Source organism: Blennius ocellaris (genome assembly GCF_963422515.1).
Source record: "Blennius ocellaris genome assembly, chromosome: 24".
Taxonomy (NCBI): Eukaryota; Metazoa; Chordata; class Actinopteri; order Blenniiformes; family Blenniidae; genus Blennius; species Blennius ocellaris.
Window position 1 is genome coordinate 102501 of NC_137673.1, and position 13500 is coordinate 116000.

Genomic DNA, 13500 nt, shown 5'->3' on the forward strand with positions numbered 1-13500 from the left:
GAACAATTCTACTCCTCCACTGCTGCTGACTGAACAATTCTACTCTCCACTGCTGCTGACTGAACAATTCTACTCTCCACTGCTGCTGACTGAACAATTCTACTCTCCACTGCATGTTTACTGAACAATTCTACTCTCCACTGCATGTTGACTGAACAATTCTATTCCTCAACTGCTGCTGACTGAACAATTCTACTCTCCACTGCACGTTGACTGAACAATTCTACTCTCCACTGCACGTTTACTGAACAATTCTACTCCTCCACTGCACGTTTACTGAACAATTCTACTCTCCACTGCATGTTGACTGAACAATTCTATTCCTCAACTGCTGCTGACTGAACAATTCTACTCTCCACTGCACGTTGACTGAACAATTCTACTCTCCACTGCTGCTGACTGAACAATTCTACTCTCCACTGCACGTTGACTGAACAATTCTATTCCTCAACTGCTGCTGACTGAACAATTCTACTCTCCACTGCACGTTTCCTGAACAATTCTACTCTCCACTGCACGTTGACTGAACAATTCTACTCCTCCACTGCACGTTGACTGAACAATTCTACTCTCCACTGCTGCTGACTGAACAATTCTACTCTCCACTGCTGCTGACTGAACAATTCTACTCTCCACTGCATGTTGACTTAACAATTCTACTCTCCACTGCACGTTGACTGAACAATTCTACTCTCCACTGCACTTTGACTGAACAATTCTACTCTCCACTGCACGTTGACTGAACAATTCTACTCTCCACTGCGCGTTTACTGAACAATTCTACTCCTCCACTGCACGTTTACTGAACAATTCTACTCTCCACTGCACGTTTACTGAACAATTCTACTCTCCACTGCATGTTGACTGAACAATTCTACTCCTCCACTGCTGCTGACTGAACAATTCTACTCCTCCACTGCACGTTGACTGAACAATTCTACTCTCCACTGCATGTTGACTGAACAATTCTACTCCTCCACTGCTGCTGACTGAACAATTCTACTCCTCCACTGCACGTTGACTGAACAATTCTACTCCTCCACTGCTGCTGACTGAACAATTCTACTCTCCACTGCACGTTGACTGAACAATTCTACTCCTCCACTGCACGTTGACTGAACAATTCTACTCCTCCACTGCACGTTGACTGAACAATTCTACTCTCCACTGCACGTTGACTGAACAATTCTACTCCTCCACTGCACGTTGACTGAACAATTCTACTCTCCACTGCTGCTGACTGAACAATTCTACTCTCCACTGCACGTTGACTGAACAATTCTACTCCTCCACTGCATGTTGACTGAACAATTCTACTCTCCACTGCTGCTGAATGAACAATTCTACTCTCCACTGCTGCTGACTGAACAATTCTACTCTCCACTGCTGCTGACTGAACAATTCTACTCTCCACTGCATGTTGACTTAACAATTCTACTCTCCACTGCTGCTGACTGAACAATTCTACTCCTCCACTGCACGTTGACTGAACAATTCTACTCTCCACTGCACGTTGACTGAACAATTCTACTCCTCCACTGCACGTTGACTGAACAATTCTACTCTCCACTGCTGCTGACTGAACAATTCTACTCTCCACTGCACGTTGACTGAACAATTCTACTCCTCCACTGCATGTTGACTGAACAATTCTACTCTCCACTGCTGCTGAATGAACAATTCTACTCTCCACTGCTGCTGACTGAACAATTCTACTCTCCACTGCTGCTGACTGAACAATTCTACTCTCCACTGCATGTTGACTTAACAATTCTACTCTCCACTGCTGCTGACTGAACAATTCTACTCCTCCACTGCACGTTGACTGAACAATTCTACTCCTCCACTGCTGCTGACTGAACAATTCTACTCTCCACTGCTGCTGACTGAACAATTCTACTCTCCACTGCTGCTGACTGAACAATTCTACTCTCCACTGCACGTTGACTGAACAATTCTACTCCTCCACTGCTGCTGACTGAACAATTCTACTCTCCACTGCACGTTTCCTGAACAATTCTACTCCTCCACTGCTGCTGACTGAACAATTCTACTCTCCACTGCTGCTGACTGAACAATTCTACTCTCCACTGCTGCTGACTGAACAATTCTACTCTCCACTGCATGTTGACTGAACAATTCTACTCTCCACTGCACGTTGACTGAACAATTCTACTCTCCACTGCACGTTGACTGAACAATTCTACTCTCCACTGCACGTTTACTGAACAATTCTACTCTCCACTGCACGTTGACTGAACAATTCTACTCTCCACTGCATGTTGACTGAACAATTCTACTCCTCCACTGCTGCTGACTGAACAATTCTACTCTCCACTGCACGTTTCCTGAACAATTCTACTCCTCCACTGCTGCTGACTGAACAATTCTACTCTCCACTGCTGCTGACTGAACAATTCTACTCTCCACTGCACGTTGACTGAACAATTCTACTCTCCACTGCACGTTTCCTGAACAATTCTACTCCTCCACTGCACGTTTCCTGAACAATTCTACTCCTCCACTGCACGTTTCCTGAACAATTCTACTCCTCCACTGCTGCTGACTGAACAATTCTACTCTCCACTGCTGCTGACTGAACAATTCTACTCTCCACTGCACGTTTCCTGAACAATTCTACTCTCCACTGCATGTTGACTGAACAATTCTACTCCTCCACTGCTGCTGACTGAACAATTCTACTCTCCACTGCACATTTCCTGAACAATTCTACTCCTCCACTGCTGCTGACTGAACAATTCTACTCTCCACTGCTGCTGACTGAACAATTCTACTCTCCACTGCACGTTGACTGAACAATTCTACTCTCCACTGCACGTTTCCTGAACAATTCTACTCCTCCACTGCTGCTGACTGAACAATTCTACTCTCCACTGCTGCTGACTGAACAATTCTACTCTCCACTGCTGCTGACTGAACAATTCTACTCCTCCACTGCTGCTGACTGAACAATTCTACTCCTCCACTGCTGCTGACTGAACAATTCTACTCCTCCACTGCACGTTGACTGAACAATTCTACTCTCCACTGCATGTTGACTGAACAATTCTACTCCTCCACTGCTGCTGACTGAACAATTCTACTCCTCCACTGCTGCTGACTGAACAATTCTACTCTCCACTGCATGTTGACTGAACAATTCTACTCCTCCACTGCTGCTGACTGAACAATTCTACTCCTCCACTGCACGTTGACTGAACAATTCTACTCCTCCACTGCTGCTGACTGAACAATTCTACTCTCCACTGCACGTTGACTGAACAATTCTACTCCTCCACTGCACGTTGACTGAACAATTCTACTCTCCACTGCACGTTGACTGAACAATTCTACTCCTCCACTGCACGTTGACTGAACAATTCTACTCTCCACTGCTGCTGACTGAACAATTCTACTCTCCACTGCTGCTGACTGAACAATTCTACTTTCCACTGCACGTTGACTGAACAATTCTACTCCTCCACTGCACGTTGACTGAACAATTCTACTCTCCACTGCACGTTGACTGAACAATTCTACTCTCCACTGCACGTTGACTGAACAATTCTACTCTCCACTGCACGTTTACTGAACAATTCTACTCTCCACTGCACGTTGACTGAACAATTCTACTCTCCACTGCATGTTGACTGAACAATTCTACTCCTCCACTGCTGCTGACTGAACAATTCTACTCTCCACTGCACGTTTCCTGAACAATTCTACTCCTCCACTGCTGCTGACTGAACAATTCTACTCTCCACTGCTGCTGACTGAACAATTCTACTCTCCACTGCACGTTGACTGAACAATTCTACTCTCCACTGCACGTTTCCTGAACAATTCTACTCTCCACTGCATGTTGACTGAACAATTCTACTCCTCCACTGCTGCTGACTGAACAATTCTACTCTCCACTGCACGTTGACTGAACAATTCTACTCTCCACTGCACGTTGACTGAACAATTCTACTCTCCACTGCACGTTTCCTGAACAATTCTACTCTCCACTGCTGCTGACTGAACAATTCTACTCCTCCACTGCTGCTGACTGAACAATTCTACTCCTCCACTGCACGTTGACTGAACAATTCTACTCTCCACTGCATGTTGACTGAACAATTCTACTCCTCCACTGCTGCTGACTGAACAATTCTACTCCTCCACTGCTGCTGACTGAACAATTCTACTCTCCACTGCATGTTGACTGAACAATTCTACTCCTCCACTGCTGCTGACTGAACAATTCTACTCCTCCACTGCACGTTGACTGAACAATTCTACTCCTCCACTGCTGCTGACTGAACAATTCTACTCTCCACTGCACGTTGACTGAACAATTCTACTCCTCCACTGCACGTTGACTGAACAATTCTACTCTCCACTGCATGTTGACTTAACAATTCTACTCTCCACTGCTGCTGACTGAACAATTCTACTCCTCCACTGCACGTTGACTGAACAATTCTACTCCTCCACTGCTGCTGACTGAACAATTCTACTCTCCACTGCTGCTGACTGAACAATTCTACTCTCCACTGCTGCTGACTGAACAATTCTACTCTCCACTGCACGTTGACTGAACAATTCTACTCCTCCACTGCTGCTGACTGAACAATTCTACTCTCCACTGCACGTTTCCTGAACAATTCTACTCCTCCACTGCTGCTGACTGAACAATTCTACTCTCCACTGCTGCTGACTGAACAATTCTACTCTCCACTGCTGCTGACTGAACAATTCTACTCTCCACTGCATGTTGACTGAACAATTCTACTCTCCACTGCACGTTGACTGAACAATTCTACTCTCCACTGCACGTTGACTGAACAATTCTACTCTCCACTGCACGTTTACTGAACAATTCTACTCTCCACTGCACGTTGACTGAACAATTCTACTCTCCACTGCATGTTGACTGAACAATTCTACTCCTCCACTGCTGCTGACTGAACAATTCTACTCTCCACTGCACGTTTCCTGAACAATTCTACTCCTCCACTGCTGCTGACTGAACAATTCTACTCTCCACTGCTGCTGACTGAACAATTCTACTCTCCACTGCACGTTGACTGAACAATTCTACTCTCCACTGCACGTTTCCTGAACAATTCTACTCCTCCACTGCACGTTTCCTGAACAATTCTACTCCTCCACTGCACGTTTCCTGAACAATTCTACTCCTCCACTGCTGCTGACTGAACAATTCTACTCTCCACTGCTGCTGACTGAACAATTCTACTCTCCACTGCACGTTTCCTGAACAATTCTACTCTCCACTGCATGTTGACTGAACAATTCTACTCCTCCACTGCTGCTGACTGAACAATTCTACTCTCCACTGCACATTTCCTGAACAATTCTACTCCTCCACTGCTGCTGACTGAACAATTCTACTCTCCACTGCTGCTGACTGAACAATTCTACTCTCCACTGCACGTTGACTGAACAATTCTACTCTCCACTGCACGTTTCCTGAACAATTCTACTCCTCCACTGCTGCTGACTGAACAATTCTACTCTCCACTGCTGCTGACTGAACAATTCTACTCTCCACTGCTGCTGACTGAACAATTCTACTCCTCCACTGCTGCTGACTGAACAATTCTACTCCTCCACTGCTGCTGACTGAACAATTCTACTCCTCCACTGCACGTTGACTGAACAATTCTACTCTCCACTGCATGTTGACTGAACAATTCTACTCCTCCACTGCTGCTGACTGAACAATTCTACTCCTCCACTGCTGCTGACTGAACAATTCTACTCTCCACTGCATGTTGACTGAACAATTCTACTCCTCCACTGCTGCTGACTGAACAATTCTACTCCTCCACTGCACGTTGACTGAACAATTCTACTCCTCCACTGCTGCTGACTGAACAATTCTACTCTCCACTGCACGTTGACTGAACAATTCTACTCCTCCACTGCACGTTGACTGAACAATTCTACTCTCCACTGCACGTTGACTGAACAATTCTACTCCTCCACTGCACGTTGACTGAACAATTCTACTCTCCACTGCTGCTGACTGAACAATTCTACTCTCCACTGCTGCTGACTGAACAATTCTACTTTCCACTGCACGTTGACTGAACAATTCTACTCCTCCACTGCACGTTGACTGAACAATTCTACTCTCCACTGCACGTTGACTGAACAATTCTACTCTCCACTGCACGTTGACTGAACAATTCTACTCTCCACTGCACGTTTACTGAACAATTCTACTCTCCACTGCACGTTGACTGAACAATTCTACTCTCCACTGCATGTTGACTGAACAATTCTACTCCTCCACTGCTGCTGACTGAACAATTCTACTCTCCACTGCACGTTTCCTGAACAATTCTACTCCTCCACTGCTGCTGACTGAACAATTCTACTCTCCACTGCTGCTGACTGAACAATTCTACTCTCCACTGCACGTTGACTGAACAATTCTACTCTCCACTGCACGTTTCCTGAACAATTCTACTCTCCACTGCATGTTGACTGAACAATTCTACTCCTCCACTGCTGCTGACTGAACAATTCTACTCTCCACTGCACGTTGACTGAACAATTCTACTCTCCACTGCACGTTGACTGAACAATTCTACTCTCCACTGCACGTTTCCTGAACAATTCTACTCTCCACTGCTGCTGACTGAACAATTCTACTCCTCCACTGCTGCTGACTGAACAATTCTACTCCTCCACTGCACGTTGACTGAACAATTCTACTCTCCACTGCATGTTGACTGAACAATTCTACTCCTCCACTGCTGCTGACTGAACAATTCTACTCCTCCACTGCTGCTGACTGAACAATTCTACTCTCCACTGCATGTTGACTGAACAATTCTACTCCTCCACTGCTGCTGACTGAACAATTCTACTCCTCCACTGCACGTTGACTGAACAATTCTACTCCTCCACTGCTGCTGACTGAACAATTCTACTCTCCACTGCACGTTGACTGAACAATTCTACTCCTCCACTGCACGTTGACTGAACAATTCTACTCTCCACTGCACGTTGACTGAACAATTCTACTCCTCCACTGCACGTTGACTGAACAATTCTACTCTCCACTGCTGCTGACTGAACAATTCTACTCTCCACTGCTGCTGACTGAACAATTCTACTCTCCACTGCACGTTGACTGAACAATTCTACTCCTCCACTGCACGTTGACTGAACAATTCTACTCTCCACTGCACGTTGACTGAACAATTCTACTCCTCCACTGCACGTTGACTGAACAATTCTACTCCTCCACTGCACGTTTACTGAACAATTCTACTCTCCACTGCACGTTGACTGAACAATTCTACTCCTCCACTGCTGCTGACTGAACAATTCTACTCTCCACTGCTGCTGACTGAACAATTCTACTCTCCACTGCACGTTGACTGAACAATTCTACTCTCCACTGCATGTTGACTGAACAATTCTACTCCTCCACTGCTGCTGACTGAACAATTCTACTCTCCACTGCACGTTTCCTGAACAATTCTACTCCTCCACTGCTGCTGACTGAACAATTCTACTCTCCACTGCTGCTGACTGAACAATTCTACTCTCCACTGCACGTTGACTGAACAATTCTACTCTCCACTGCACGTTTCCTGAACAATTCTACTCCTCCACTGCACGTTTCCTGAACAATTCTACTCCTCCACTGCACGTTTCCTGAACAATTCTACTCCTCCACTGCTGCTGACTGAACAATTCTACTCTCCACTGCTGCTGACTGAACAATTCTACTCTCCACTGCACGTTTCCTGAACAATTCTACTCTCCACTGCATGTTGACTGAACAATTCTACTCCTCCACTGCTGCTGACTGAACAATTCTACTCTCCACTGCACGTTTCCTGAACAATTCTACTCCTCCACTGCTGCTGACTGAACAATTCTACTCTCCACTGCTGCTGACTGAACAATTCTACTCTCCACTGCTGCTGACTGAACAATTCTACTCCTCCACTGCTGCTGACTGAACAATTCTACTCTCCACTGCATGTTGACTGAACAATTCTACTCCTCCACTGCTGCTGACTGAACAATTCTACTCCTCCACTGCACGTTGACTGAACAATTCTACTCCTCCACTGCTGCTGACTGAACAATTCTACTCTCCACTGCACGTTGACTGAACAATTCTACTCCTCCACTGCACGTTGACTGAACAATTCTACTCTCCACTGCACGTTGACTGAACAATTCTACTCCTCCACTGCACGTTGACTGAACAATTCTACTCTCCACTGCTGCTGACTGAACAATTCTACTCTCCACTGCTGCTGACTGAACAATTCTACTCTCCACTGCACGTTGACTGAACAATTCTACTCCTCCACTGCACGTTGACTGAACAATTCTACTCTCCACTGCACGTTGACTGAACAATTCTACTCCTCCACTGCACGTTGACTGAACAATTCTACTCCTCCACTGCACGTTTACTGAACAATTCTACTCTCCACTGCACGTTGACTGAACAATTCTACTCCTCCACTGCTGCTGACTGAACAATTCTACTCTCCACTGCTGCTGACTGAACAATTCTACTCTCCACTGCACGTTGACTGAACAATTCTACTCTCCACTGCATGTTGACTGAACAATTCTACTCCTCCACTGCTGCTGACTGAACAATTCTACTCTCCACTGCACGTTTCCTGAACAATTCTACTCCTCCACTGCTGCTGACTGAACAATTCTACTCTCCACTGCTGCTGACTGAACAATTCTACTCTCCACTGCACGTTGACTGAACAATTCTACTCTCCACTGCACGTTTCCTGAACAATTCTACTCCTCCACTGCACGTTTCCTGAACAATTCTACTCCTCCACTGCACGTTTCCTGAACAATTCTACTCCTCCACTGCTGCTGACTGAACAATTCTACTCTCCACTGCTGCTGACTGAACAATTCTACTCTCCACTGCACGTTTCCTGAACAATTCTACTCTCCACTGCATGTTGACTGAACAATTCTACTCTCCACTGCTGCTGACTGAACAATTCTACTCTCCACTGCTGCTGACTGAACAATTCTACTCCTCCACTGCTGCTGACTGAACAATTCTACTCCTCCACTGCACGTTGACTGAACAATTCTACTCTCCACTGCATGTTGACTGAACAATTCTACTCCTCCACTGCTGCTGACTGAACAATTCTACTCCTCCACTGCTGCTGACTGAACAATTCTACTCTCCACTGCATGTTGACTGAACAATTCTACTCCTCCACTGCTGCTGACTGAACAATTCTACTCCTCCACTGCACGTTGACTGAACAATTCTACTCCTCCACTGCTGCTGACTGAACAATTCTACTCTCCACTGCACGTTGACTGAACAATTCTACTCCTCCACTGCACGTTGACTGAACAATTCTACTCTCCACTGCACGTTGACTGAACAATTCTACTCCTCCACTGCACGTTGACTGAACAATTCTACTCTCCACTGCTGCTGACTGAACAATTCTACTCTCCACTGCTGCTGACTGAACAATTCTACTCTCCACTGCACGTTGACTGAACAATTCTACTCTCCACTGCACGTTGACTGAACAATTCTACTCCTCCACTGCACGTTGACTGAACAATTCTACTCCTCCACTGCACGTTGACTGAACAATTCTACTCCACACAGGAAAGAGGAAACAGAATCTTTGAACCCAACTACAGAAAAAAGTTAATGTGGAAAGAGCAGCAGCAGCAGGAGGTGGAGGAGCAAGAGAGCGATGAAGAGGTGGAGGAGGTGCAGCTCACCTGGAGACTCCTGCAGGGAGCCTCTCCACTACAAGAGGTGGAGGAACAGGAGAAATGTGGAGAAACTGTTTCCTGGAGGAAGGTCTGATGAAGACGATGTCCTCACACCAACAGAGACTAACTGTAATCTGTAATCCCCATTCCACCTAATCCCCAGCAGGTGAGCTCCTCCCACCTCCTCCATCCTCCTACTGCTCCTCCTCTTCAAGTTGGCTGCTCCTAACCCAGCACCAAATCCTCTTAACTGTTCACAGCCAGCACCAGGGGCAGGAGGAGGATGAGGAGGTGAAGGAGCAGCAAGAGGAGGAGGAGGAAGTGCAGTGGAACTCCAAACTTCTGGAGAGTCAAGCTGAAAAACAAACTAGCACACCGCAGGTTTCAGTGTGGAACGAAGCAGGGAATGGAGAAGGAGGAAAGGAGGGTTGGTAGGAAGGAGGAAAGGAGGGATGGTAGAAGGAGGAAAGGAGGGATGGTAGAAAGGAGGGATGGTATAAGAAGGAAAGGATGGATGGTAGAAATGAGGGATGGTAGAAGGAGGAAAAGAGGGATGATAGAAAGGAGGGATGGTAGGAGGAAAGGAGGGATGGTAGAAGGAGGAAAGGAGGGATGGTAGGAGGGATGGTAGAAGGAGGAAAGGAGGGATGGTAGAAAGGAGGGATGGTAGGAGGAAAGGAGGGATGGTAGAAGAAGGAAAGGATGGATGGTAGAAAGGAGGGATGGTAGAAGAAGGAAAAGAGGGATGATAGAAAGGAGGGATGGTAGAAGAAGGAAAGGATGGATGGTAGAAAGGAGGGATGGTAGGAGGAAAAGAGGGATGATAGAAAGGAGGGATGGTAGAAGGAGGAAAGGAGGGATGGTAGAAAGGAGGGATGGTAGAAGAAGGAAAGGAGGGATGGTAGAAAGGAGGGATGGTAGAAGGAGGAAAGGAGGGATGGTAGAAAGGAGGGATGGTAGAAGGAGGAACAGCAGTACTAGATCAATACTTGTGGAGTACAGTAATACTTTATTATTCCAAGGTGATTACAGTCATCAGGCTTCGGATTCACAGCTTCTCTGGTTGGTGACTTGACAGGAAGTCAATTTGTTTCATACAGGAAGACTCTTAGTTTCCTACGACAGAATAAAAGCCTCACACTGTCAGCGGTCCATGGAGAGCAAGAGAGCAAGAGAGCGAGAGAGCGAGAGAGCGAGAGAGAGAGAGAGAGAGAGAGAGAGAGAGACACTCCTCAGGCTTCAGGATCAACAGATGTCCATTCATCAGAATCACCACTCAGTGTGTGTGTGTGTGAGATCCCGTCTCCATGACAGCAGCAGGTGGCGCTGTTCCTCTGCTTCCTATTGGTTGGAGCTCAGGTCCATCGCCTCTTGTCTGCTGGCTCCTGATTGGCTGTTGAAGCTTCCTGACCAGAGGAAGTGTTAGGTGATCTTCTCATGCTGGATCTGGTAGTAACAGGCCTGGACACGCACGCACGCACGCACGCACGCACGCACGCACGCACGCACGCACGCACGCACGCACGCACGCACGCACACACACACACACACACACACACACACACACACACACACACACACACACACACACACACACACACACACACACACACACACACACACACACACACACACACACACACACACACACACACACACACACACACACACACACACACACACACACACACACAGGAACATCAGACCTCACTTTTGATTCTACCTTATAAATGAAAAAGATAGAAAGAGAGGGGGAAGAATGAGAGAGAGAGAGAGAGAGAGAGAGAGAGAGAGAGAGAAGGGGGCCGAAAGAGAGGGCTAGGGTTCGGGGTTGCATCGTTACTATTGTGTCATTGCTATTGCAGTATTAGTATTGTATCATTACTATTGCAGTGTTTCTATTGTATCGCTACTATTGTGTCGTTCCTATTGTATCATTCTCATTGTATCGTTACTATTGCAGTGTTACTATTGTATCGTTTCTATTGCAGTGTTACTATTGTATCGTTACTATTGCAGTGTTACTATTGTATCGTTACTATTGCAGTATTAGTATTGTATCATTACTATTGCAGTGTTTCTATTGTATCGCTACTATTGTGTCGTTCCTATTGTATCACTCTCATTGTATCGTTACTATTGCAGTGTTACTATTGTATCATTACTATTGCAGTATTAGTACTGTATCATTACTATTGCAGTGTTACTATTGTATCATTACTATTGCAGTGTTACTATTGTATCATTACTATTGCAGTGTTACTATTGTATCATTACTATTGCAGTGTTACTATTGTATCATTACTATTGCAGTATTAGTATTGTATCATTACTATTGCAGTGTTACTATTGTATCGCTACTATTGTGTCGTTCCTATTGTATCATTCTCATTGTATCGTTACTATTGCAGTGTTACTATTGTATCATTACTATTGCAGTGTTACTATTGTATCGTTTCTATTGCAGTATTAGTATTGTATCATTACTATTGCATCGTTACTATTGTATCATTACTATTGCAGTGTTACTATTGTATCATTTCTATAGCAGTGTTACTATTGTATCGTTTCTATTGCAGTGTTACTATTGTATCGTTTCTATAGCAGTGTTACTATTGTATCGTTACTATTGCATCGTTCACCTGACCCGCCCCCTTCTCAACTTTCAGCCAATCACAGGCCAACTAACTTTATTGGTGCGTTCAAGTAACAAAAATGAATCATAACTTACAACTACAAACATCATCAATAAACCCTAACATTCCAATTACCCCCCCGGTTATACCAACCAACCAACCAACCAACCAACCAACCAACCAACCAACCCAGCCATCCATCCATAGTCTTTATTTGTCCCCAGGGGGCAATGACAAGGTCACACAGAGGAGGCAGTGTAAATGAATAAACAGATAGATCAATCAACAAACCCATAAATAATAGACTATGACACCAGGTAAACAAACACTGGTAATCATCAAAATATGATAACAAAACTGAGTCACATACAAATACAACAAAGAATGAAGGTCAAAGGTTAAACATGTACCAGGTTAAATACGTACCAGCAGGAGGTCAAAGGTCAAATATGTACCAGTTGGGGGTCAAAGGTTAAATATGTATAAGCAGGAGGTCAAAGGTTAAATATGTATTAGCAGGAGGTCAAAGGTCAGGTCAGGCAGTGATCTGCATTTTTATGTTGAGATCGGGGCTGGGGGGGTCAGCTGGTTACTTGTTACTTCAAAAAACAATTAATCAGTAAAGTAAATAAGTGACTTTTTAATGAGTAACTAGTAATGGGATTATTTTTCAAGGTAACGTGGGCAACACTGGCAGTGTGTGTTACCTTGAGGGTGGTGAACATGATACCGTGCTCTCCATGTTGGATACAGGGATCCATCAGATCTTCCATCAGGTTGACCTCTGACCCCAGATTCCTGATCCTGAAGAGAAACATCCCATTAGCTCCACCTGCTCTTCCTGCATTATCACTACACCATGAGTGTGTGTGTGCACCGACCGGGCTCGCACCACCACGTAGAGGAACACAGGAAACAGGTCGTCCATGGACCACAGGAAGTCGTGCTTCAGCAGCGCCTGCACTTCCTGTGTGATCTCCTGGAAGGTGAGCTGGATCACCTGCAGCTTGTCTGACGGAGTGAACGTGGTACTGCAAGAGAGAGGGAGAGAGGGAGAGAGAGAGAGAGAGAGAGAGAGAGAGAGGGCCAGTGA

The 13500-nt window shown here is 45.5% G+C and overlaps 2 protein-coding genes across 2 annotated transcripts in view; both read right to left on the bottom strand.

Annotated features, from left to right (window-relative positions):
• Positions 1-10320, bottom strand: part of mpp4b (MAGUK p55 scaffold protein 4b) — a gene marked incomplete at its 3' end in the record, with an annotated part of 27255 nt that extends 16935 nt beyond the window's left edge. Inside the window, exon 1 of the mRNA XM_080520090.1 lies at positions 9778-10320. The remainder of the gene's footprint in view (positions 1-9777) is intronic.
• The window catches only part of als2b (alsin Rho guanine nucleotide exchange factor ALS2 b), a 37842-nt gene continuing 34657 nt past the window's right edge, over positions 10316-13500 (bottom strand). The window contains 3 exon segments of the mRNA XM_080520091.1: positions 10316-11232; positions 13115-13211; positions 13289-13438. Coding sequence (XP_080376217.1) covers positions 11194-11232; positions 13115-13211; positions 13289-13438 — 286 coding nt within the window. The 3' untranslated portion in view covers positions 10316-11193.